We start from the raw sequence: 24,015 nt of genomic DNA, 5'->3' as shown, positions 1-24,015 counted from the left end.
ATTCCAACACCACGTGAGGCTGTTTCTTCCTTCTCCATGCACCCACGGCATAGGGGACTGTCTGTGACACCTGTTATAAAAAGATGTTTGTTAAAAAGTCCATGACCTGTTATGACACTGGTTACCGTACTCAGTCGAACTTTTCCTAGTTGAAGGAGTGCCCTTGTGAGCTTACCGTTGATGCCAGGCATGGCTTGTTTGGCCTGTCTGCATCCAGTCTGGTTTAGCCAGTGTTCTGTGTGTAGTTTCCCTGTGCGTGCCAGCAGCATTGAGCGTACCTTGCTAAACGGTATCGGGAGAGTCGGTTCCGGGCCAATCGCCCCCGCACCCGATCCTAGTCTGGCGAGCTCGTCCGCAGCATCGTTACCTCGGGATCCACTGTGTTCCTTGATCCATTGTAAGGTGATCTTGTTGTTCTGACATACCTCCATTAGTCGTACGGAATGTTACGGAAGTTTTACATGTGAAATGAAAATTAGGTATGTATATAGGTATGTTGTAGGCATTTCGAATATAAGGTGTTTGTAGAGGTAAACAATACATAAGTAAATAAAATTAGTTTTTGAGAACCATTGGCAAAAGAGAAACTCAGTACACTTCAGTAGATTATTATTTAATGCATACTTTTTGATGACATTTATTGCACTTATTGACTGATAATATGTGGATACACACGAGGCTACCATTTTTTTTTTTTGGTTATTTTATTAAATACCTACCTATTATCGACAAGTTTTACATGAGTATGCTTATGACAGTTATGACACAAAGTTTAACATTTTAAGTACTTATTTTTTCTTTTCAATTTACTTATGAATTGCAATATAATATGTACCTACTTAACTAAGTAGTGAATAGAATAGAATAGAATAGAATATATAGAATCTTTATTGCGCACACATGTTGGTGTACAGGTCTTACTCTAAAGGTACAATAGTTACAACATGTTACCCTGCAAGGGTATTGCAATTACAAAATATAAAATATACACAATAAGAAAAGGTACACAAATTTATAAACATCTTTTTCTACGCATATTAAATATAACAAAAATATTAATTTATTATCTTAGAATTAATACTTATTTGCATTGAAAAACTCTTGCAGAGAGTTAAAAACTGTGGTCTATTAGGTAAGTTTTTAGCTTGGTAACGAGTGATTTACCTTCTTAATTGTTTAGCGTTTATCCGTGTCAAATAGACTTGCCCCTTATTCATAAATCTTAGTAAACCTCTTAAATTTTGTTTCCTTCTAACAAACACAAATGTCAAAATGACTGGTAAAAACAAACGATTATCAAGGGCTTGTTAGATTTTTATGAATAATACCATTTATCCATTTTTAGGGTTCCGTAGCCAAATGGCAAAAAACGGAACCCTTATAGATTCGTCATGTCTGTCTGTCTGTCTGTCCGTCTGTCCGTCTGTCCGTCTGTCTGTCCGTCCGTATGTCACAGCCACTTTTCTCCGAAACTATAAGAACTATACTGTTGAAACTTGGTAAGTAGATGTATTCTGTGAACCGCATTAAGATTTTCACACAAAAATAGAAAAAAAACAATAAATTTTTGGGGTTCCCCATACTTTGAACTGAAACTCAAAATTTTTTTTTTCATTAAACCCATACGTGTGGGGTATCTATGGATAGGTCTTCAAAAATGATATTGAGGTTTCTAATATCATTTTTTTCTAAACTGAATAGTTTGCGCGAGAGACACTTCCAAAGTGGTAAAATGTGTGTCCCCCCCCCTGTAACTTCTAAAATAAGAGAAAGATAAAACTAAAAAAAATATATGATGTACATTACCATGTAAACTTCCACCGAAAATTGGTTTGAACGAGATCTAGTAAGTAGTTTTTTTTTATACGTCATAAATCGCCTAAATACGGAACCCTTCATGGGCGAGTCCGACTCGCACTTGGCCGCTTTTTTATTTATGCTTCGCCCCTAGGGGAGTCGGTAGCAGGCAGGGAAGTAGTTTTACGGCAGTGGTTCATCTTACACGGGCGGCTCTTCACCAAGCTGGGGCACGGTTTGCCAGAACCAGAGGCAGCCGTCTGAAATATAGAATAGAGCAAGGGACACTTAAGCCCACTTGCACCATTCCACTAACCCGGGGTTAGCCGGTTAAACCGGGAGTTACCATGGTTACCAGTACAATTTGACACTGGGTTAACGGTTTAACCGCTTTACTCTGGGTTAATGGGATGGTACAAGTGGCCCTTAGTGAAACAAAGTATTGTCAGTATGTGACAGTAGATACTTATTGGGACATTCCTCAAAAGCTTGGTTTGCTGTCAACGTAACCGGAAGTTTTAAAATTCCAATTCCAAAGCACCAAGCATTACTTTTGCTTAAAGGATCATTCTGCAGCCTCTGGCCAAAAATATATATGCACAAAATACCTCAAAAACTAGATCAATGTGAACTAAGCTGCCCAGCCAAGCTAGGTGCCCATCTCGCCCCGTCCTATACAACTGGTAGCTATGGGCCCAGTGTGGTCTGACCTGCACTAGCCTGTAGTTAAGCTTGAGCGCGTGCTCACAGTCCCCGAAGCAACTGCTCCAGCCGAGCCAGGCGCCCACCTCGCCTCGTCCTACAACTGGCAGCTATGAACCCGGTGTGGACTGACCTGCACTAGCCTGTAGTTAAGCTTGAGCGCGTGCTCACAGTCCCCGAAGCAACTGCTCCAGCCGAGCCAGGGGCCACCTCGCCCCGTCCTACAACTGGCAGCTATGGGCCCGGTGTGGACTGACCTGCACTAGCCTGTAGTTAAGCTTGAGCGCGTGCTCACAGTCCCCGAAGCAACTGCTCCAGCCGAGCCAGGGGCCACCTCGCCCCGTCCTACAACTGGCAGCTATGGGCCCGGTGTGGACTGACCTGCACTAGCCTGTAGTTAAGCTTGAGCGCGTGCTCACAGTCCCCGAAGCAACTGCTCCAGCCGAGCCAGGGGCCACCTCGCCCCGTCCTACAACTGGCAGCTATGGGCCCGGTGTGGACTGACCTGCACTAGCCTGTAGTTAAGCTTGAGCGCGTGCTCACAGTCCCCGAAGCAACTGCTCCAGCCGAGCCAGGGGCCACCTCGCCCCGTCCTACAACTGGCAGCTATGGGCCCGGTGTGGACTGACCTGCACTAGCCTGTAGTTAAGCTTGAGCGCGTGCTCACAGTCCCCGAAGCAACTGCTCCAGCCGAGCCAGGGGCCACCTCGCCCCGTCCTACAACTGGCAGCTATGGGCCCGGTGTGGACTGACCTGCACTAGCCTGTAGTTAAGCTTGAGCGCGTGCTCACAGTCCCCGAAGCAACTGCTCCAGCCGAGCCAGGGGCCACCTCGCCCCGTCCTACAACTGGCAGCTATGGGCCCGGTGTGGACTGACCTGCACTAGCCTGTAGTTAAGCTTGAGCGCGTGCTCACAGTCCCCGAAGCAACTGCTCCAGCCGAGCCAGGGGCCACCTCGCCCCGTCCTACAACTGGCAGCTATGGGCCCGGTGTGGACTGACCTGCACTAGCCTGTAGTTAAGCTTGAGCGCGTGCTCACAGTCCCCGAAGCAACTGCTCCAGCCGAGCCAGGGGCCACCTCGCCCCGTCCTACAACTGGCAGCTATGGGCCCGGTGTGGACTGACCTGCACTAGCCTGTAGTTAAGCTTGAGCGCGTGCTCACAGTCCCCGAAGCAACTGCTCCAGCCGAGCCAGGGGCCACCTCGCCCCGTCCTACAACTGGCAGCTATGGGCCCGGTGTGGACTGACCTGCACTAGCCTGTAGTTGAGCTTGAGCGCGTGCTCACAGTCCCCGAAGCAACTGCTCCAGCCGAGCCAGGCGCCCACTTCACAATTCACGTCCTCTAGCGACAAATATTATAGTATCAGTAAAAGGTTGTCTGGAAGAGATCGCTCTTTAGCGATAAGACCGCCTGTTGTCTGCCTCTACATTTAATCAATTGTTCTCCTCTTTTGTATTTTGTATCTTTTTACTGAGGTGTGCCAATAAAGAGTATTCTATCTATCTATCTATCTACCAGCCAACTTTATCATTTAGATGTAATATATTTATAAACTAAAATAAAAATATAACAACAGGCTTCTTAATGCATTTGGACCCGGACTTATGTAATTATATCCGAACTGCAAATGAATAACGTTTCTTTAATCCGTCAATAAACCCATACCTACTCGTATTTTAATGCATGTCATTATGTACTTAGCAGTCACATAAACTACTATTATTCTGAATACATAACGATTTGGATGTGACAGACTTATAAACTAAAATAAAAATATAACAACAGACTTCTTAATGCATTTGGACCCGGACTTATGTAATTATATCCGGAGTGCAAATGCATAATAATCCGTTAATAAACCCATACTCCTATTTTAATGCATTTCATTATGTAAGTAGGTACCTAGCAGTCACATAAACTACTATTATTCTAAATACCTAACGAAACTACCTTGAACAGGTGCATCGTTTTGAATCACCTCGTTGTCCGCACTCGACAGAGTCGACTTCAGTCTCTTCGCACTCGTTTCAGTAGTTGTGGCCGCTGTAGCTGTAACTGACCAATTTGAAGTTTTCTAAGTATTTTTGTAGTATAATGCACTAGTGACCCGCCCCGGGTTCGCAAGGGTTACACAAAACCTTTAAATATTAATAAAATTATACACCCAAACCTTCGTCAAGAATCACTCTATTGATAGGTGAAAACCGCGTGAAATTTCGTTCAGTAGTTTAATAGTAACAGACGCGGCGGAGGACATTGTTTTATAAGGTGTAGTGATTTTAATACACGTATAGTCTTCAATTATGATGTCATGGTATGCCGTAAATTCAACCAACTATCGTTGCTCCTAATTGCACTAACTCGAATATGTTCGGTAACAAAAACAACTCACCATTGTTAGCGTGCCCGCAGCGCTTGAGGCATTCGGCGTGCGTGGGGAAGTTGTTGCCGTTGCCGCCACAGCCGGAGTAGCCGAACGGCTCGCAGCGCCCGCCGGCCGCGTCGAAGAACCAGCGCTCCTGGTAGCTGCGGCAGTGCCCCACCGACGACGGCATCGAGCACGTTTCTACACAACTCACCATTGTTAGCGTGCCCGCAGCGCTTGAGGCATTCGGCGTGCGTGGGGAAGTTGTTGCCGTTGCCGCCACAGCCGGAGTAGCCGAACGGCTCGCAGCGCCCGCCGGCCGCGTCGAAGAACCAGCGCTCCTGGTAGCTGCGGCAGTGCCCCACCGACGACGGCATCGAGCACGTTTCTACACAACTCACCATTGTTAGCGTGCCCGCAGCGCTTGAGGCATTCGGCGTGCGTGGGGAAGTTGTTGCCGTTGCCGCCACAGCCGGAGTAGCCGAACGGCTCGCAGCGCCCGCCGGCCGCGTCGAAGAACCAGCGCTCCTGGTAGCTGCGGCAGTGCCCCACCGACGACGGCATCGAGCACGTTTCTACACAACTCACCATTGTTAGCGTGCCCGCAGCGCTTGAGGCATTCGGCGTGCGTGGGGAAGTTGTTGCCGTTGCCGCCACAGCCGGAGTAGCCGAACGGCTCGCAGCGCCCGCCGGCCGCGTCGAAGAACCAGCGCTCCTGGTAGCTGCGGCAGTGCCCCACCGACGACGGCATCGAGCACGTTTCTACACAACTCACCATTGTTAGCGTGCCCGCAGCGCTTGAGGCATTCGGCGTGCGTGGGGAAGTTGTTGCCGTTGCCGCCACAGCCGGAGTAGCCGAACGGCTCGCAGCGCCCGCCGGCCGCGTCGAAGAACCAGCGCTCCTGGTAGCTGCGGCAGTGCCCCACCGACGACGGCATCGAGCACGTTTCTACACAACTCACCATTGTTAGCGTGCCCGCAGCGCTTGAGGCATTCGGCGTGCGTGGGGAAGTTGTTGCCGTTGCCGCCACAGCCGGAGTAGCCGAACGGCTCGCAGCGCCCGCCGGCCGCGTCGAAGAACCAGCGCTCCTGGTAGCTGCGGCAGTGCCCCACCGACGACGGCATCGAGCACGTTTCTACACAACTCACCATTGTTAGCGTGCCCGCAGCGCTTGAGGCATTCGGCGTGCGTGGGGAAGTTGTTGCCGTTGCCGCCACAGCCGGAGTAGCCGAACGGCTCGCAGCGCCCGCCGGCCGCGTCGAAGAACCAGCGCTCCTGGTAGCTGCGGCAGTGCCCCACCGACGACGGCATCGAGCACGTTTCTACACAACTCACCATTGTTAGCGTGCCCGCAGCGCTTGAGGCATTCGGCGTGCGTGGGGAAGTTGTTGCCGTTGCCGCCACAGCCGGAGTAGCCGAACGGCTCGCAGCGCCCGCCGGCCGCGTCGAAGAACCAGCGCTCCTGGTAGCTGCGGCAGTGCCCCACCGACGACGGCATCGAGCACGTTTCTACACAACTCACCATTGTTAGCGTGCCCGCAGCGCTTGAGGCATTCGGCGTGCGTGGGGAAGTTGTTGCCGTTGCCGCCACAGCCGGAGTAGCCGAACGGCTCGCAGCGCCCGCCGGCCGCGTCGAAGAACCAGCGCTCCTGGTAGCTGCGGCAGTGCCCCACCGACGACGGCATCGAGCATGTTTCTACACAACTCACAATTGTTAGCGTGCCCGCAGCGCTTGAGGCATTCGGCGAGCGTGGGGAAGTTGTTGCCGTTGCCGCCACAGCCGGAGTAGCCGAACGGCTCGCAGCGCCCGCCGGCCGCGTCGAAGAACCAGCGCTCCTGGTAGCTGCGGCAGTGCCCCACCCACGACGGCATCGAGCACGTTTCTACACAACTCACCATTGTTAGCGTGCCCGCAGCGCTTGAGGCATTCGGCGTGCGTGGGGAAGTTGTTGCCGTTGCCGCCACAGCCGGAGTAGCCGAACGGCTCGCAGCGCCCGCCGGCCGCGTCGAAGAACCAGCGCTCCTGGTAGCTGCGGCAGTGCCCCACCCACGACGGCATCGAGCACGTTTCTACACAACTCACCATTGTTAGCGTGCCCGCAGCGCTTGAGGCATTCGGCGTGCGTGGGGAAGTTGTTGCCGTTGCCGCCACAGCCGGAGTAGCCGAACGGCTCGCAGCGCCCGCCGGCCGCGTCGAAGAACCAGCGCTCCTGGTAGCTGCGGCAGTGCCCCACCCACGACGGCATCGAGCACGTTTCTACACAACTCACCATTGTTAGCGTGCCCGCAGCGCTTGAGGCATTCGGCGTGCGTGGGGAAGTTGTTGCCGTTGCCGCCACAGCCGGAGTAGCCGAACGGCTCGCAGCGCCCGCCGGCCGCGTCGAAGAACCAGCGCTCCTGGTAGCTGCGGCAGTGCCCCACCGACGACGGCATCGAGCACGTTTCTACACAACTCACCATTGTTAGCGTGCCCGCAGCGCTTGAGGCATTCGGCGTGCGTGGGGAAGTTGTTGCCGTTGCCGCCACAGCCGGAGTAGCCGAACGGCTCGCAGCGCCCGCCGGCCGCGTCGAAGAACCAGCGCTCCTGGTAGCTGCGGCAGTGCCCCACCGACGACGGCATCGAGCACGTTTCTACACAACTCACCATTGTTAGCGTGCCCGCAGCGCTTGAGGCATTCGGCGTGCGTGGGGAAGTTGTTGCCGTTGCCGCCACAGCCGGAGTAGCCGAACGGCTCGCAGCGCCCGCCGGCCGCGTCGAAGAACCAGCGCTCCTGGTAGCTGCGGCAGTGCCCCACCGACGACGGCATCGAGCATGTTTCTACACAACTCACAATTGTTAGCGTGCCCGCAGCGCTTGAGGCATTCGGCGAGCGTGGGGAAGTTGTTGCCGTTGCCGCCACAGCCGGAGTAGCCGAACGGCTCGCAGCGCCCGCCGGCCGCGTCGAAGAACCAGCGCTCCTGGTAGCTGCGGCAGTGCCCCACCCACGACGGCATCGAGCACGTTTCTACACAACTCACCATTGTTAGCGTGCCCGCAGCGCTTGAGGCATTCGGCGTGCGTGGGGAAGTTGTTGCCGTTGCCGCCACAGCCGGAGTAGCCGAACGGCTCGCAGCGCCCGCCGGCCGCGTCGAAGAACCAGCGCTCCTGGTAGCTGCGGCAGTGCCCCACCCACGACGGCATCGAGCACGTTTCTACACAACTCACCATTGTTAGCGTGCCCGCAGCGCTTGAGGCATTCGGCGTGCGTGGGGAAGTTGTTGCCGTTGCCGCCACAGCCGGAGTAGCCGAACGGCTCGCAGCGCCCGCCGGCCGCGTCGAAGAACCAGCGCTCCTGGTAGCTGCGGCAGTGCCCCACCCACGACGGCATCGAGCACGTTTCTACACAACTCACCATTGTTAGCGTGCCCGCAGCGCTTGAGGCATTCGGCGTGCGTGGGGAAGTTGTTGCCGTTGCCGCCACAGCCGGAGTAGCCGAACGGCTCGCAGCGCCCGCCGGCCGCGTCGAAGAACCAGCGCTCCTGGTAGCTGCGGCAGTGCCCCACCGACGACGGCATCGAGCACGTTTCTACACAACTCACCATTGTTAGCGTGCCCGCAGCGCTTGAGGCATTCGGCGTGCGTGGGGAAGTTGTTGCCGTTGCCGCCACAGCCGGAGTAGCCGAACGGCTCGCAGCGCCCGCCGGCCGCGTCGAAGAACCAGCGCTCCTGGTAGCTGCGGCAGTGCCCCACCGACGACGGCATCGAGCACGTTTCTACACAACTCACCATTGTTAGCGTGCCCGCAGCGCTTGAGGCATTCGGCGTGCGTGGGGAAGTTGTTGCCGTTGCCGCCACAGCCGGAGTAGCCGAACGGCTCGCAGCGCCCGCCGGCCGCGTCGAAGAACCAGCGCTCCTGGTAGCTGCGGCAGTGCCCCACCGACGACGGCATCGAGCATGTTTCTACACAACTCACAATTGTTAGCGTGCCCGCAGCGCTTGAGGCATTCGGCGAGCGTGGGGAAGTTGTTGCCGTTGCCGCCACAGCCGGAGTAGCCGAACGGCTCGCAGCGCCCGCCGGCCGCGTCGAAGAACCAGCGCTCCTGGTAGCTGCGGCAGTGCCCCACCCACGACGGCATCGAGCACGTTTCTACACAACTCACCATTGTTAGCGTGCCCGCAGCGCTTGAGGCATTCGGCGTGCGTGGGGAAGTTGTTGCCGTTGCCGCCACAGCCGGAGTAGCCGAACGGCTCGCAGCGCCCGCCGGCCGCGTCGAAGAACCAGCGCTCCTGGTAGCTGCGGCAGTGCCCCACCCACGACGGCATCGAGCACGTTTCTACACAACTCACCATTGTTAGCGTGCCCGCAGCGCTTGAGGCATTCGGCGTGCGTGGGGAAGTTGTTGCCGTTGCCGCCACAGCCGGAGTAGCCGAACGGCTCGCAGCGCCCGCCGGCCGCGTCGAAGAACCAGCGCTCCTGGTAGCTGCGGCAGTGCCCCACCGACGACGGCATCGAGCACGTTTCTACACAACTCACCATTGTTAGCGTGCCCGCAGCGCTTGAGGCATTCGGCGTGCGTGGGGAAGTTGTTGCCGTTGCCGCCACAGCCGGAGTAGCCGAACGGCTCGCAGCGCCCGCCGGCCGCGTCGAAGAACCAGCGCTCCTGGTAGCTGCGGCAGTGCCCCACCGACGACGGCAACGAGCACGTTTCTACATCGACAATCAGTTTTTGAAAAGCCGCTTATGCCTAATCTGGCCCCGTAGACAACATGCCAATCGCTAACGCTACGTAGCGAACGAAACGCAACGTCACTGTCGCACTAGTATGGAAGAATGATAGAGAGACACTGTGATTCGAAGTGATTCGATAGCGAAGCGCAAGCGATCGTCACTTTTGCTAGGCTGCCTGGTGACTCTAGTGGTTACCTACTTACGAAAAGCGAAGCGTCTTCCCCCTTAAACCTAAACCATAAGAGCTCCTTAAAAACCAGATAAGTGAAACAAACATAAATAAAATAAACGAGAGCAAGTTTTGTTTCTTTGGATTTACGAGTCTTTGTAGTTGGATAGTTAGTCATATAATAAAAATTCTTATTTATAATGTATGTATAGTAGCTTTAATAGTAGTTACAGTCAAAATAATAGCCGCAACATATCGTTATTCGGGAATCTTACGCCGGGGTGAGCCGGGTGTGGCGATCACTGCACTGCTTTCTCTTCTTCTCTTGGAATGCTAATTTCTTGAAATAAATATATATATTTTTTTTTATCTGCAGATGCATACACTTACCTGATTTAGAAGTTCGTTTATCCACTGTTATTGCAATAAAATAATAATAATTGATAATTAAAGTTTAATAACCTTTCGTAATAGAGTCGAGACAGCCCGTATCCTCGCCATCGCACAGCGCCTCCTGCTGCGACATAGTAAACTGACAGCGGTCCATCTGCTCCTGAACCTCCTTCTCCAGCTCGGGGTCATCTAGGGTAGTGTTCTCCATTGGAATATCCTGTTAACCAGAAAAAATGCAAGTAGGTTCATGAGGTTACACATATTAACATTTTCGACGCCCCAATTTACAATCTCAAGAATTATTGCAGGTCCTGCTTTTTACGATGTGATTGATGAAAGAATCAACTATCTGACTTTCTAACTAAGAGGGAAAATTAGACCTTATTGAGACGAAGTCCGTATTCCTTGCGATGTTTTCCTTCGCCAAAGAACAATAGGTTAAATATCACGCGATATATTTATTGTACATATATAAGTTCAAACCTAGCTACAACCTTTGTTCGGTTTGGAAGCTATGCTGAACTACAGGCTCTCGTAAAATCGCACTCATCAATGCAAATTCTTTACATTGGTCAAAACAAATGAATGTCTACCGGCGCCTACGTCGAGCGTGCGTAGGGTAACCTTCGGGCAACCAGACGCAAGCACAGACAAGACATCCTCCAGACTTGGCATAGTAGCGCTACACCCTCTGCCACTAATATACGGTAGTTTTACTCCATTTTCGAGTCAAAGTGTCTTTGTGTGACGTCCGTGTCTTTGAACGGACCAATCACGGTCGCCCGCAGCGCGCCGAGCACGGCGACCAGTCGCCCCACGCCGTCACCGCGCACGCCTCGATACCGATGTCCAGCACAGCACTCTACTAACTGTCACCAACCAGATGCTGCAACTCGGCGAAGCGCTGGCTCCAGGTGGCGAGCAGCCGCCGCGTGACCTCGCGCTGCACGCGCGTGTCGCGCGCCAGGTACAGCCGCGCGCGCAGCCGCCGCCCGCGCCCGCAGCGCGCCGAGCACGGCGACCAGTCGCCCCACGCCGTCACCGCGCACGCCTCAGTACCGACGTCCTGCACAACACTACTAACTGTCACCAACCAGATGCTGCAACTCGGCGAAGCGCTGGCTCCAGGTGGCGAGCAGCCGCCGCGTGACCTCGCGCTGCACGCGGGTGTCGCGCGCCAGGTACAGCCGCGCGCGCAGCCGCCGCCCGCACCCGCAGCGCGCCGAGCACGGCGACCAGTCGCCCCACGCCGTCACCGCGCACGCCTCAGTACCGACGTCCTGCACAACACTACTAACTGTCACCAACCAGATGCTGCAACTCGGCGAAGCGCTGGCTCCAGGTGGCGAGCAGCCGCCGCGTGACCTCGCGCTGCACGCGGGTGTCGCGCGCCAGGTACAGCCGCGCGCGCAGCCGCCGCCCGCGCCCGCAGCGCGCCGAGCACGGCGACCAGTCGCCCCACGCCGTCACCGCGCACGCCTCAGTACCGACGTCCTGCACAACACTACTAACTGTCACCAACCAGATGCTGCAACTCGGCGAAGCGCTGGCTCCAGGTGGCGAGCAGCCGCCGCGTGACCTCGCGCTGCACGCGCGTGTCGCGCGCCAGGTACAGCCGCGCGCGCAGCCGCCGCCCGCGCCCGCAGCGCGCCGAGCACGGCGACCAGTCGCCCCACGCCGTCACCGCGCACGCCTCGGTACCGACGTCCTGGGGACCGATTTTTGAAATTCGACCGCTCGATTTCGTGTATTTCGTTCAGTAATATCTCCACTACTATGATTGTAAATTCTACTAATAGAATTGAAAACGAGTGGTCAATACCAATAGATTCCCAATTTCTATCACTCTTATTTCAAAAATCAGCATTCGCCGTTTTCCATCGATTTTCGAGTGACGAAATCGAGCGATCGAAATTCAAAAATCGGCCCCCTGCACAACACGCAACTTTTATTTAGGTATATGTACTCAGAGATCGATAATCTTCACTAGTAGAACAAGGACCGCTTTGCGCTATTGAGATCTCACAATTCAAAAAAATATTACAAGTCTTATTATAAACCTACTCTTAAGCGTACGCGAACTCGTAAGCGAGAGGCGGAAAGTACGGACAGTTGGAATCAAAGGGTAGCATGTAGTTTGTATTTTTCCTGCTCCCTTATCACAGTTATCACGGACTGGGCTAGGTCTTATTTTAAGCTAACATCAAATTAAATTATTTTTATAGGTAGATAGGTATATATATATACAGTGTGTAAGTCAAATACGGGCAATAAATTAAACCAGATATAGAATTTACCCGTCTTATCATTAATTAAGATGTTTTTTAAGTTACACTTAATTATGACCCCGTGGTTAATTTTTTCCACATGTACCGAGCAGCAATGTACTGTAAACATTAAGAAACAAGATGATAATGACATTACGAGATACGAGCTTTTCATAGTAACTGCCAACAAGCGTTGACAGTTACTTTAAAAAGCTCGTATCCCGTAACGTGTGTGGTGTATTACATTGAGGGCCGAATTATTTTGTATGGTTATAATTTTCAATGCATTTCTAAGTAAAATCTATCTCAATATACTTTTTAGGTCCTATGCTAACCACCGTTTAAATATTCGCCCGTATTGGATTTACACACTGTATATATATATAGGACGTACCATGGGGATAATGAAATTAAAAGAAAGACAAATTAAATTTAACAAATCGTTAAAATAAAACAAATTCTTACACACCATAAAGAACCAGTCGAAATTCGAAATTGTTGATGAATTCGAACCGTCTTTTGTAGGAGGTCTGTAAAAAAAGAAACTTGTTAGTAGGTACCTACTGTAACAGTGTAAAAAAACCTTAGATGAAAGAATAAAAATGAATTTTATTATATACGAACCATTTTATGTGAATCTTTGTTATTTGAAATAAATGTTTATTGAATATTGAATTGAATACTGCTCCATCACTTTCATTCCGTTTTTAGGGTTCCGTACCCAAAGGGTAAAAACGGGACCCTATTACTAAGACTCCGCTGTCCGTCCGTCCGTCCGTCCGTCTGTCACCAGGCTGTATCTCACGAACCGTGCTAGCTAGACAGTTGAAATTTTCACAGATGATGTATTTCTGTTGCCGCTATAACAACAAATACTAAAAACAGAATAAAATAAAGATTTTAGTGGGGCTCCCATACAACAAACGTGATTTTTGACCGAAGTTAAGCAACGTCGGGCGGGGTCAGTACTTGGATGGGTGACCGTTTTTTTGCTTGTTTTGCTCTATTCTTTGTTGATGGTGCGGAACCCTCCGTGCGCGAGTCCGACTCGCACTTGGCCGGTTTTTTCAAAAGTGCAAACCTGTGACAAGGGCCAGCGTCACAGGGCAGCGCCTGGCTGAGCACGGTGCGCGCCTTGTACCCAATGTGGCAGCGCTTGTGCGCGCGCGGCACGACGTAGTGGCGCGTGCGCGCGCGCACGCCGCAGCCCTCGCACGGGGACCACTCCGACCACGGAGTCACGGCGCACGGCCCGGACGACTCCGCCGGGTCCGGCTCGTATTCGCTTGTCGCTCTGTAAATTTATGTTTGCCATTTAACAGCATGTTTTAAACATTCGTACACACCTCGAAATAAAAAAAGTTTAAGGGTTCTGTAAGGATAGGGGCATAACAAATATTCGCACCCATCACACAAATACACTTGCCACTATGAAAAGTTCTATAAAAGCATAAAATCATAATCATAATAGTATTTTATGCAACCGTTGTTTAAGAGGGGTCAAAAAAGGCGAGTGGCGTGAGTAACAATTTGAGGCGAAGCCGAAAATTGTTAATAAAGACGCCACGAGTATTTTTTGACCCGGTTAAACAACGTTGCATACAATACTTTTTCTACGACCAAGCACTTACTTTGAAAAAAAAATTGTAAATTTAACAAATATTTTTCATTCAACAAAAATAATACTTTAAACAAGTGGAATCATATAGGACATATATGTAGGTAAACAAACCAAACCCGGCCACCGCGCCCCGCGCCCCACGGCCGGTTGGTCAGCGACACCTTCTTGTAACTCATGAGGCCCTGGTACTTGCTCTTAGTTAAATTACAATTTTGGATAGTTTTTTTTCTCGATTTTGGCCACAGTAGCCTATGGAGACTAACAAGCAACGCTAAGCGGTGTTCGTAGTCTATGGATCTTGCTATATTACGGGCGTCACATGCGCGTTTCTGACTTCTGAAGCAATTTTATTGTTTCTACTAGTTAGTACTCATCTGTCAGAGATGACAATTAAAATTAGGTTGGCAACAATGTATTTCATACAATATTTTTTAAGTGGTGATTACACGAAGTATCGTAAAAGTACCAAAAAGATACTGCGTGTATGCACAAATACTTTTTTGGGGAATAGCGACTAAAGACTTGTCTTGACAACTATAACATAGGGGATTAAAGGTGTGTGTACGACCTTTTAAATGACAAATAAAGGTACGGGAGTAGAAAAAATACTATATTCGCGTGAACAGGGTAAGATACCTATTTGTAAGGTACCTGCAGTGCATCCTCGGGCCGCGGCACTTGCGGTGGTCGGTGAGCTGCGCGCGGCACGCCTCGTTGCTGGCGCGCGCCGGCCACACGTAGTGGCGCTGGCGCGCCGCGCGGCCCGCCCCGCACGTCGCGCTGCACGCCGACCACGCGCCCCAAGTGTGCGTCGTGCACGCGCCCGCCGCGCCCAGCTCCGATTTGTGCTCCGGACTCGGCCCGCCTGATACCACAGAATAACTAATAGTACTACCGTTTTTATACCTATACCCACTGATTTATTGTTTTTAAGATAAATATGTAGGAATTACAAACGTTGATTATGTAAACATACATGTTTTATCCGAAAATAGCATGTCTGATTCTCGCGGAGTAAGTTTCGAAGCCATTGTGTATTTTCAATTTTGCGCGAGCGCCACGTGACACGACTATCGTACACGCCGAGCGGCAGCTCACTGCTATACGCCTGTCTGATGGGCGCGCCGGCCAAATGTACCTAAACTGCGGAGTAACACCCCCCTGCTGATACACCAGTAAATCGTAGAAATTCAAGATGACTAACGCGGCCACGGAATGGCTGACACCGACCGCCTATAACCCTTCAGGGTTCCCTTTTAGGGATAAGTTCGCCTTTGTACGTAACATTTTTATTTTTGTTTTGCTTTTGTCCGTTTTATGTAAACCTGTTTATGTGCAATAAAGTAACATACATACATACTATACATGGATAAAACAAATACAAAAACAATGTACGTCAGCGCTAGTCACTAGCGTCAGTAGCGTCAACTCTTGAAGCGTGAGTTCCGTGGCCCTCGGGTAAGACCTTGGTCTTCGGTTGATATGCTGTTGCTTGCATAGCGCAGCGATGGGGACGAAGGCCTGAAGAAAATTCTGAAAGGGTGACATCATGGTCTAGCTAGCTGAAAACTGGTGCAATAATTGATCTTATTTGAGAGAAAAAAACAGTACCTACTTAGTTGACACCTCGTTTATCTAAATTGGTTCAGTACGACGCTACGTGAAAAAAGAATACATACAAACATACTCACGTAGTATAAAACTATAGCCGCATCTCTAATCCCTAAATGCGCGACCACGCGTGGTTCAGCAAGCCAACGACATAATTTACTCGCAACACCAACGTCACTAACCAGTGCCATCGCAGCTCTTCTCATAGAGACGGAGGCGGTTGAGCCGCAGGCGCGCGTAGGGCCGCATCTCGCCCGTAGCGCTGAAGAAGGGCGAGCGCGCGTCGCGCGGCCAGTCCGGCCGGAGCGCGCGCACCGGCGCCGCCGGCACCGACGGCTGCCGCCGGGACTGACACAAACACATGTTTACTGAAATACTTACATACCTACTCCACTATAGGTATAGTTTGTAGCTTTCTAGTAGACCCCGAAGGCTTATCCTATTGTCTATTGTTCAGTAAAACCGCACGTGCTACTTACCTCCAAAAAAGGGTCTTCATTATTCTATTTGGCACCTGAGCGCGGGCTAGTCCAACGCTCAAAAAACCAGTGTAGGTGCGCTCTCCGATAACGTGCCTTTGTTACGCATCTCGATGACACATTTTAGACTGGTTCTGTAGCGTTCGACTTGCCGGCACTCAGTAACCGAAGTACCGATTTTTTATGCAGGTGGTTGTGGCACGTGGCACGAGCGGTTTTTCTTAACAATAGACAATAGGATTAGCCTTCGGGGTCTATTAGAAAGCTACAAACTATACATATAGTACCTAGTAGACAACCTAAATAACTAAACAAATCTATCTCTATACTCAGTACCAAAAGGATAGAACAAAAGACAACATCGAGCTTCTTTTTCATTAAAATAATCTTACTGATGTTGATGTATTTTATTCTAGAGTCTGTTCGGAAAGAAAAGAGTCGTGGAATGTATTGGGCCCCATACATTCCACGACTCTTCTTTTTCCGCACATACTCTATCCTTTGCTTTTGTCCTCTTGACCGCGGCGAGACGTACGTGATTGGTCAAATTATTCAAATTCATTATAGTTCACTAAATCGTTTTATAATGAAGGCATTATAGTTATAGTATGTAGTTGGTGTACCCATACTGAAAAGTATGCGATTATAGTTTGTGTCTACTTAGTATTAATTTAACCTTAAAATCGACGAGTAGAAAAAATATTGCACTTTCATTCCATTCATGTTTCGTCTTCTTCAATCAACCAACAAGCGATCACGGCAATTGATACCAATTTATCACATTCGGAATACATTGTTCACTGACTCTCATTAATATCATCGGTCCACTCACAATAACGTTTAGTAGAATCTCACCGTATACGCAATACCACTGTCAGTTCCCGCGTCATACGGATAAAGTGGCAACGTAGCAGATGTGCTCCAGGTACAGTTCGCATTACAGAGTTCCAGAGCAGACACGCCAACTATCCAATCTGGGGACGGCGCTAGTTTAGCGGCCAGAGACACTAGGTGGTGTTTGGCATCCACTCGGAACACGGCGAAGGTGCTGGGCGATCCCGTGCCGGCCACCTGCTGCCACGATATGCCGCGGGCTTTGATTATTGTGCGGATGTGGTCGCTCTGCGAACAATCACAAAATGAACATCATCGCCTAGGAGTTATTGTCCCGCCAAGTAAAACATAATTATGGAACAGGTTCATACTCATCCGACATTTACCTTACCTCAGCCTTCAACTCTGTAACCGTCTTCAGCCAGTCGCTTGATCCCAGCGCAAGCTACACGTCCCTCTTGCCACACACGGTGAGAGAGACTACGATGAAATGAATCTTTTACATCACCCTACAGCTCTTTTTCCAAAGCCGTAGCGGCACCGTCATCAGCCAGTCGTCTAAGCCCAGCACTGGCTACACGTCCTTCCTGCTACGCACGGTATGAAAGGCTACGATGATATAAGGTACCTCTTACCTCAGCCTTCAGGTCTTTTTCCAAAGCCGTACTAGCACCGTCTTTGGCCAGTCGCCTGAGCCCAGCGCTGGCTACACGTCCTTTCTGACAGGCACCGTGTGAGAGGCGAAGATATGTATCTCTTACCTCAGCCTTCAGCTCTTTCTCCAAAGAAGTAGTGGCACCGTCTTCGGCCAATCGCCTGAACCCAGGGCTGGCTACGCGTCCCTCCTGCCACACGCGGTACTGAGCGGTGTGAGAGGCGCCGATGACGTCGCTGAAGTGCGCACGCGCGCCCTCCGGTGGAAACTCCCGCGGATGCGTGTTGCGGGACCATAGTCCTTCAAAGGTTACCTGTAGGTATCATCAAACGACCAGTTGACCTTTCACAATACATTCTGTTAAGTAAGTAAATTATAAAATAAGCGAGAGGAAAGAACATGGGTTCCTTTGCATTGCAAATACAAATAAGTGGCGAAGTAGCGAATGTCTCCGATATTAGACAATTGAAGTAGGTACACAGGACAATGTACATATTTATTTAGTAGGTAGGTATTTAGTTTGTAAAACCCAAAAAGGTGTAGACTTCAAACAACACATTCAGACTATCAAACGTGGGCCGTGCTGATCCAAGAAGTCGTTTTATGAAACTGTCTAACGTGATTTAAAGTTAAGGCAGCATGCCATAATGGTGGTGGTGATATGAGTTTTGATCGTTAAGTTTTGATTTCTATAGTACCATCACGCTTTGCGATTGTTGCACCATTTAGGGTCCTAGTTAAATTGGTTGTTTAATACTTACGCTATAGAATTTCCAATTTAGCAAGAACCCTAAATAGCATAACAATCCCGTGTGGTGACAGTACCTACCCATGTAAATAAAAGTCTACGGGACTTAACATTAAGATTTCTACCTACCTCGTATTTGGCCTCATCGCACGCACAGCACGGTTCTAGTATCGGCGGCTGCCGCGTGAAGCTGGCGGGCGCTGCGTAGGCCGCACATAGCTTGCGTGTGAGAATCGACCACCCGCCTTTGTCGTTCGCCGGCTCGACGCGCGCACACAGCCGCAGGCACAGGTCTACGGCGCGCAACGGCGCACTCCAGATTACCTGGCGTAAACGATGAGGTGTGGAAAAATATACAAGAACTTCCTATAACCTGCGAGAGTGTATGAATGTAAAAGTGTTTACCATGAACGGTATAAATCGAATAAACAGCATATCTAGTTGTACTTACCTCAAATGCAGTCAAATTTCTATACCTAGAAAATTATGGTTTCTTACTTGTATCTCTGTCTTCGGGTGCGCAGTAGCATTGTCCACCGCGGGGAAACATAATTCATGTTGTTTTGTCTGGGCATCGTACGCCTGGAAGGATCCTAGCGACTGTAAGAAAAATATTTATTGAGTGTCAGAACTGTTAGCTGGGAGGAAGAAATGATATGTTATGTTTTATATTAATACTTTAGTTTAGAAAGATACAAATAGGAAAATCAGAATTTTTAAATCAATTAGGTTGATTGATTTGGATTTAACAAACAGTTAGGTTAGGAATATTAAGTAAGCATGTAAACAAACACTGACGGAGTGGTTGGTGGCGGCCTGCGGCGGCGACTGCGTGGCGTCGGGGCCCTTGTCTTCATCGAGCTCCACCCACATCGTGAAGCCAATGAACGGCGACAGTCCCGTGCCGCTGTCGACGCCTAGCAGAGATACTGAAAGCCGTTACCAGAAACATGAAGATTACGTACCTACTCGTATTCCCTACTCAAATATAATATGAACGTTTGCCTTTAAAACCAAAATAATTAAATTCTAACGTTAAGTAGTGGAGTGGAGTGGTGGTGGAGTTCATATTTAGCGCCAAAAACACCGTTTGACATAATACAAAAGTTGCAACAAGTGAGAGTTGCATGCTATGCTATTGAGATTTATTCTAAGGGTAAAGAACGAAATAAACCCGGTTCTCTGGCAAGAATAAGACAGGGGCTAGTTACCAGTGTATAGTTCTCCAGGCAGGAACAAATCCGGTTCTCCAGCGACGCGCAGCGCGTAGCGCGCGTCCTGCGGCTGCGCGTCGGGCGGCGCGCGCGGACACGGCTCCGGGGCCACCGTGCCGGCCTCGTGCGGCATTGTGCCCGACGCGGCGCGCGCCCACCAGCCCAGCAACAACCCGCACAACACCAACTGCGCCCTTCGGCTCATCTTCACCCCGATCATTATCGCTAACACGACTAACATATACCTACTTACCTACTGGGACGTTTTTCAGCGGCAAGATCTATGAAAGTCTCGTTTTTTACGGTAACAAATATAGTCAGGCAGTCGAATTAGTAATTATATTAATTGTAAAGGCGGCAAATTTGAAAGAGCGATTACGAATTTCATACAATGTTTATAAAATTGTGAGCAAGTCCAAAAAAAATATCGAAAAAGTTGGCAACTGTCCGACCAGCAACATTTTTGTCGCCGTGCGTGCACTTGCATTGAAACGAATTGACAAGGCGACAATTGTGTAGCGGGTTTGTCGCACTTTCATACTAACCCATGGACATGATGTGAGAGATAAAATAGTTGCAGCAGACAAAAGTGGTAAACACCTAAGACGCTCGTGTTATGGGTACTTAAGTAATAGCCGGCGATATACACAAATAAATACTTAATATATGTACCAACTAGGTACCTACATAGAATACCCACAACAACAAATATCCGTGTTCATCACACAAAGAAATGCCCTTACCGGGATTCGAACTCATCGTAGGTACTCCAGCTTTGGTCACTACCTAGGCTACGGAGGCTCGTACAGTAAACATAGGCTAGGTATGGTCACGTATGGTTATATTTGTAAGGTAGGACTGGTAGGAGGAATAAATAGGGGAGGCGGTAACTTGTTCCATTAAGTACCCGAGCCCGCATCAAGGTAATTGCTTTAAAGTGCAACCCGTGCCTGTCCAACGCGGAAAATCGAATTAAAGCTTAAAATAGCTTAGTATGCAGTCGGGAAATTACTGAGCTCCAGTACAGTCAGATTCAAAAATATCGTGCTAGTAAAATGTGCAAGTAAACACTTAAATTGCAACCATGCATAGACGGTTCGAAGATATTATTGCTTCACTAAACAAGGACTCCCACATGGCGACCATGTTGATATTTTGCTGAAGTTAGAATTAAAAAAATATATTTATAGGTACCGACAGACCTACCTACCTTATTTATCAAGTTTCATTAGGTACTTTCATTAATGTCCGAGCAACTTACGAAGTTCGTCAGAGAAATTGGCCCCTTCGTACATAGCTACAAAGTACCTATAAGTACATCAAAATTCTTTATTGTAAAATTAATTGAAAATCCGTTGAAAATATTCATGAAAAAAAAACGGGGTAAAATTTCACAAAAGTGAAAGTTGGATTCTTCTACTCTACTAAATATGAAATGGTATGAAGTACCTAATGTGTTATGAAACTTATGAATGGTTCTGCAACTAACAAAATCCCCAACACAAGTAGGTACCTCTACTTATTGAGAGCTAAATCCTTTATGCACAATGCAGCTACATTTCATTTAAAAATTGTAAATTCATTGCAATATAATCCGTTTTAATCGTTTTATTTCATGAGTAACTATCGCGGTAACCGAAGACAATATTATGTAAATTCGTATTAAGTAATAAAATATAAACAAATAGAATATTATCTGGTTCTCAAATGCGACACACTTTAAATAGATTTAAAATATATTATTTGTACTTCCTGACTTAATACATGTATTCATCAATTGAATAACACCCGCTCCAGCTTACATCCTTTCACCCCCGGCTACCCCTGGCCGCCCGAGATAAACAAAGGAAAATCATTAACATACCCACATAATTTAAATTAAAAACAACTTGACAGTTAACCAGACTCGACAGGGATTGTTGTTTAAGTTGTATGTGTGGATAAATGTTTATGTTTATGATGACTAATAAATAAACAAACGTCTGGAAATCGGCGATAGGGCCCGGCGCGTCCGCCCGCCCTGCGACGTAGCGGGTACTGACGCGCCGGAAAACAACGAGCTTTCGGAAGTTCGCGGTACATTTGCGCATCAGGGGCAATACACGTACCTACATACAGTCTAGCGCAGTTGCATTAGACAGGTACTTAATCCATCACAAACATTTTTAACAGAAATAGAAGGGGACGTGGACGTGGTATTTTGTGGCTGACGTAAGTAGATATTCAGAATATTTAGATCATATTGCTCTTTGTTTTGAACATCTTTACTTTTTAGGGTTCCGTAGTCAACTAGAGAGGTAGTTTCGCCATGTCCGTCCATCTGTCTGTAAGTAATAGGTACCTATTTGAAGAGTTTCCATAATATTTCGATCATGATTTCATAACACCGACGCGAGGAAAGTAATAAGACTAAGTAATAAGTAGTAAGTAGCTGTAAAATATTACAAATTGAATCCGAATCAAACAAATCAATTATGCCATTCAATATTTACCATTCGAAAATTCAAAATCCTATTTTAACTTAAAGTCCATCCTGTACCAGCCAATACGCCAAAACAACTCAATACTTGCTTAAGCGCTCCATGTTGAGTAAGGCGTACTACACTGTAAATGATTTTATAGATGATAGAGATGCCTTTAAGCCGGCAGCTTGATTTCGATAGTATAATAAGAGTTAATATGTATTGTTTTTCTTTTCTTTTTTTTTCTTTTCATTGTGAATTAATCATGCTAGTGTCCAGTAGAATTGACACATGAGACCATCATGTTCTCGATTAATTAGGTATATTGTTTATATTGCTTAATTTAATTTTAGTTTTTGACACTTGGAGACCTTATACATCTCTAAGTTTTAATTTTATTTTTAATTTGTTTGTACATATTTATATTTTTAATGATTCTGACACTTGAGAGACCTATACATCTCTTAGTCAATATAGGGCATTTTGCTTAGTAATTATGTGAAGATATACCGTTTTTCATGTAACATACAAGAACAAAATGTTGTGTCTCACAGCTATACGTTATTACAATTTAAATATTAATATGGCCCGGCAGCTTGAATATGTCATGCTCGCTTAAAAGTCTTTGCTTACGGTGGCGTTGTTGATCGGGTCGCCACTTTCCCGAATGAAGGTTGAGAGAGGCGATGGCTGAGATACGCGTCATACTCGTGAACGGGTGCTGTTTGTGGAGACTGGTCTATTTAAGCTAACACGAGCTATTATATTTAGTAACTTTATTTTTGAGTATAATTACATGGACACACCTCATTCGGTTCTCGTATGCTATTTTATTTTTGCTATCATTTTCTTTAATTTAATGAATGTTTTAATTAGGTATACAGGATTTTGACTCTTGGAGACCCTATACATCTCTAAGGATAATTTGATTAACTACTATATATTGTAATCTTTTAGTTATGATGACACTTAGAGACATTTACATCTCTAAATAATTTTAGATTATAGTTTTTGTATCTTTGTGTTTTTTTTTTCAATACTATTGTTATTGCGTTTTTTGTAATTCGACATTTAGAGGCTTTATACATCTCTATGTTAGTTTGATTAGATATTTACGGCTTAGTTGTATTTTATAATTATTGACGTGTTTTTTTTTGCTGTATGTAAATTCCATATTGACGTGTAAAAGTGCCCTTGTGGCCTATTTGCTGAATAAATGTTGATATTTGATATTTGATATTTGAGCACTCACGTATTTTAAGGCGGACCGGCGCAGACGGCTCGTTCCGCCAACGCGAGCTCCCGATGATGCTACTGAGTATGGACGGAGTGAAACATGTCGAGCGAATATACAACTTTACTATTCTTAAAAAGTGTCAAATCTATAACGCGATAATTTCAATTAATTAAAGACCCCCAGATGTTTAATTACTTTTTCTAATTCTAAATAGCATAAGAAACCTACCTGGATAGGCATTTGGTAATTATAAAGTGGGTGTAATATTTTGAAAGACTGGACAACATTTTTCTAGCTTTTTATTTCTTAATACCATTACAGAATGTAAAATGTAAATAAGTTAAACATAAATTGTAAATTTGTCATAAATCGGTAGTGTATACATTTAGTCATATTGATATCGTTCACTTAGGTCACATTTAGGTACATGCAAATTCAATAATGAGAATTACGGTTACCATTTAATTAATTGTTCTCTTTATATATTTCTATCAATAGGAGTTGCCCACATCAACTTCTGTTACATCTATTACTACAGAAATAGCTATTTGAAAATGGAATGAAAATCTGACACCCAATATTGTTTACCATACATTACATTTAGATAGATAGTTATAAAAAATCAGTGAACATTTTAAAATATCCAAAATATTTAACGAAGACAATAATTACTATATCATTATTAGGGACTGATGAAATAAAATGTGTAAATGTTACAAAACTTATAGTTAAACTTAATTAAATTATA

At 47.8% G+C, this 24,015-nt stretch overlaps 2 protein-coding genes across 2 annotated transcripts in view; both read right to left on the bottom strand.

Annotated features, from left to right (window-relative positions):
* The window catches only part of LOC134662524 (small ribosomal subunit protein eS10), a 54,350-nt gene that overhangs the window by 8,503 nt on the left and 21,832 nt on the right, over window positions 1–24,015 (bottom strand). The window lies entirely within an intron of this gene.
* On the bottom strand, window positions 1,935–19,785 carry LOC134662659 (spondin-1-like). The gene is made up of 17 exons (XM_063518932.1): window positions 19,566–19,785; window positions 19,153–19,283; window positions 18,853–18,954; window positions 18,484–18,678; window positions 17,713–17,919; window positions 16,973–17,239; window positions 15,821–15,986; window positions 14,679–14,892; window positions 13,488–13,700; window positions 12,876–12,936; window positions 11,662–11,847; window positions 10,206–10,356; window positions 9,379–9,571; window positions 9,237–9,283; window positions 4,453–4,557; window positions 3,749–3,843; window positions 1,935–2,057 (listed from the first exon to the last, which is right to left on the bottom strand). Exons 1-17 carry the CDS (start codon window positions 19,771–19,773, stop codon window positions 1,935–1,937), a joined length of 2,664 nt encoding a protein of 887 aa, XP_063375002.1. The 5' UTR covers window positions 19,774–19,785.

This window comes from Cydia amplana, chromosome 3 (assembly GCF_948474715.1).
Source record: "Cydia amplana chromosome 3, ilCydAmpl1.1, whole genome shotgun sequence".
Classification (NCBI taxonomy): Eukaryota; Metazoa; Arthropoda; class Insecta; order Lepidoptera; family Tortricidae; genus Cydia; species Cydia amplana.
Note: the sequence above shows the minus strand (reverse complement) of the source record. Positions and strands in the feature narration are given on the sequence as shown.

Coding starts and splice junctions, on each gene's coding strand:
- LOC134662659 (XM_063518932.1), bottom strand. CDS start 19,773: ATGAGCCGAAGGGCGCAGTTGGTGTTGTGCGGGTTGTTGCTGGGCTGG. Junction 14,893..15,820: donor GAAGAGCTGCGATGGCACTG/GTTAGTGACGTT, acceptor CTGTGGTATCAG/GCGGGCCGAGTCCGGAGCAC. Junction 9,572..10,205: donor CGACTCTATTACGAAAGGTT/ATTAAACTTTAA, acceptor CTTTTCAAAAAC/TGATTGTCGATGTAGAAACG.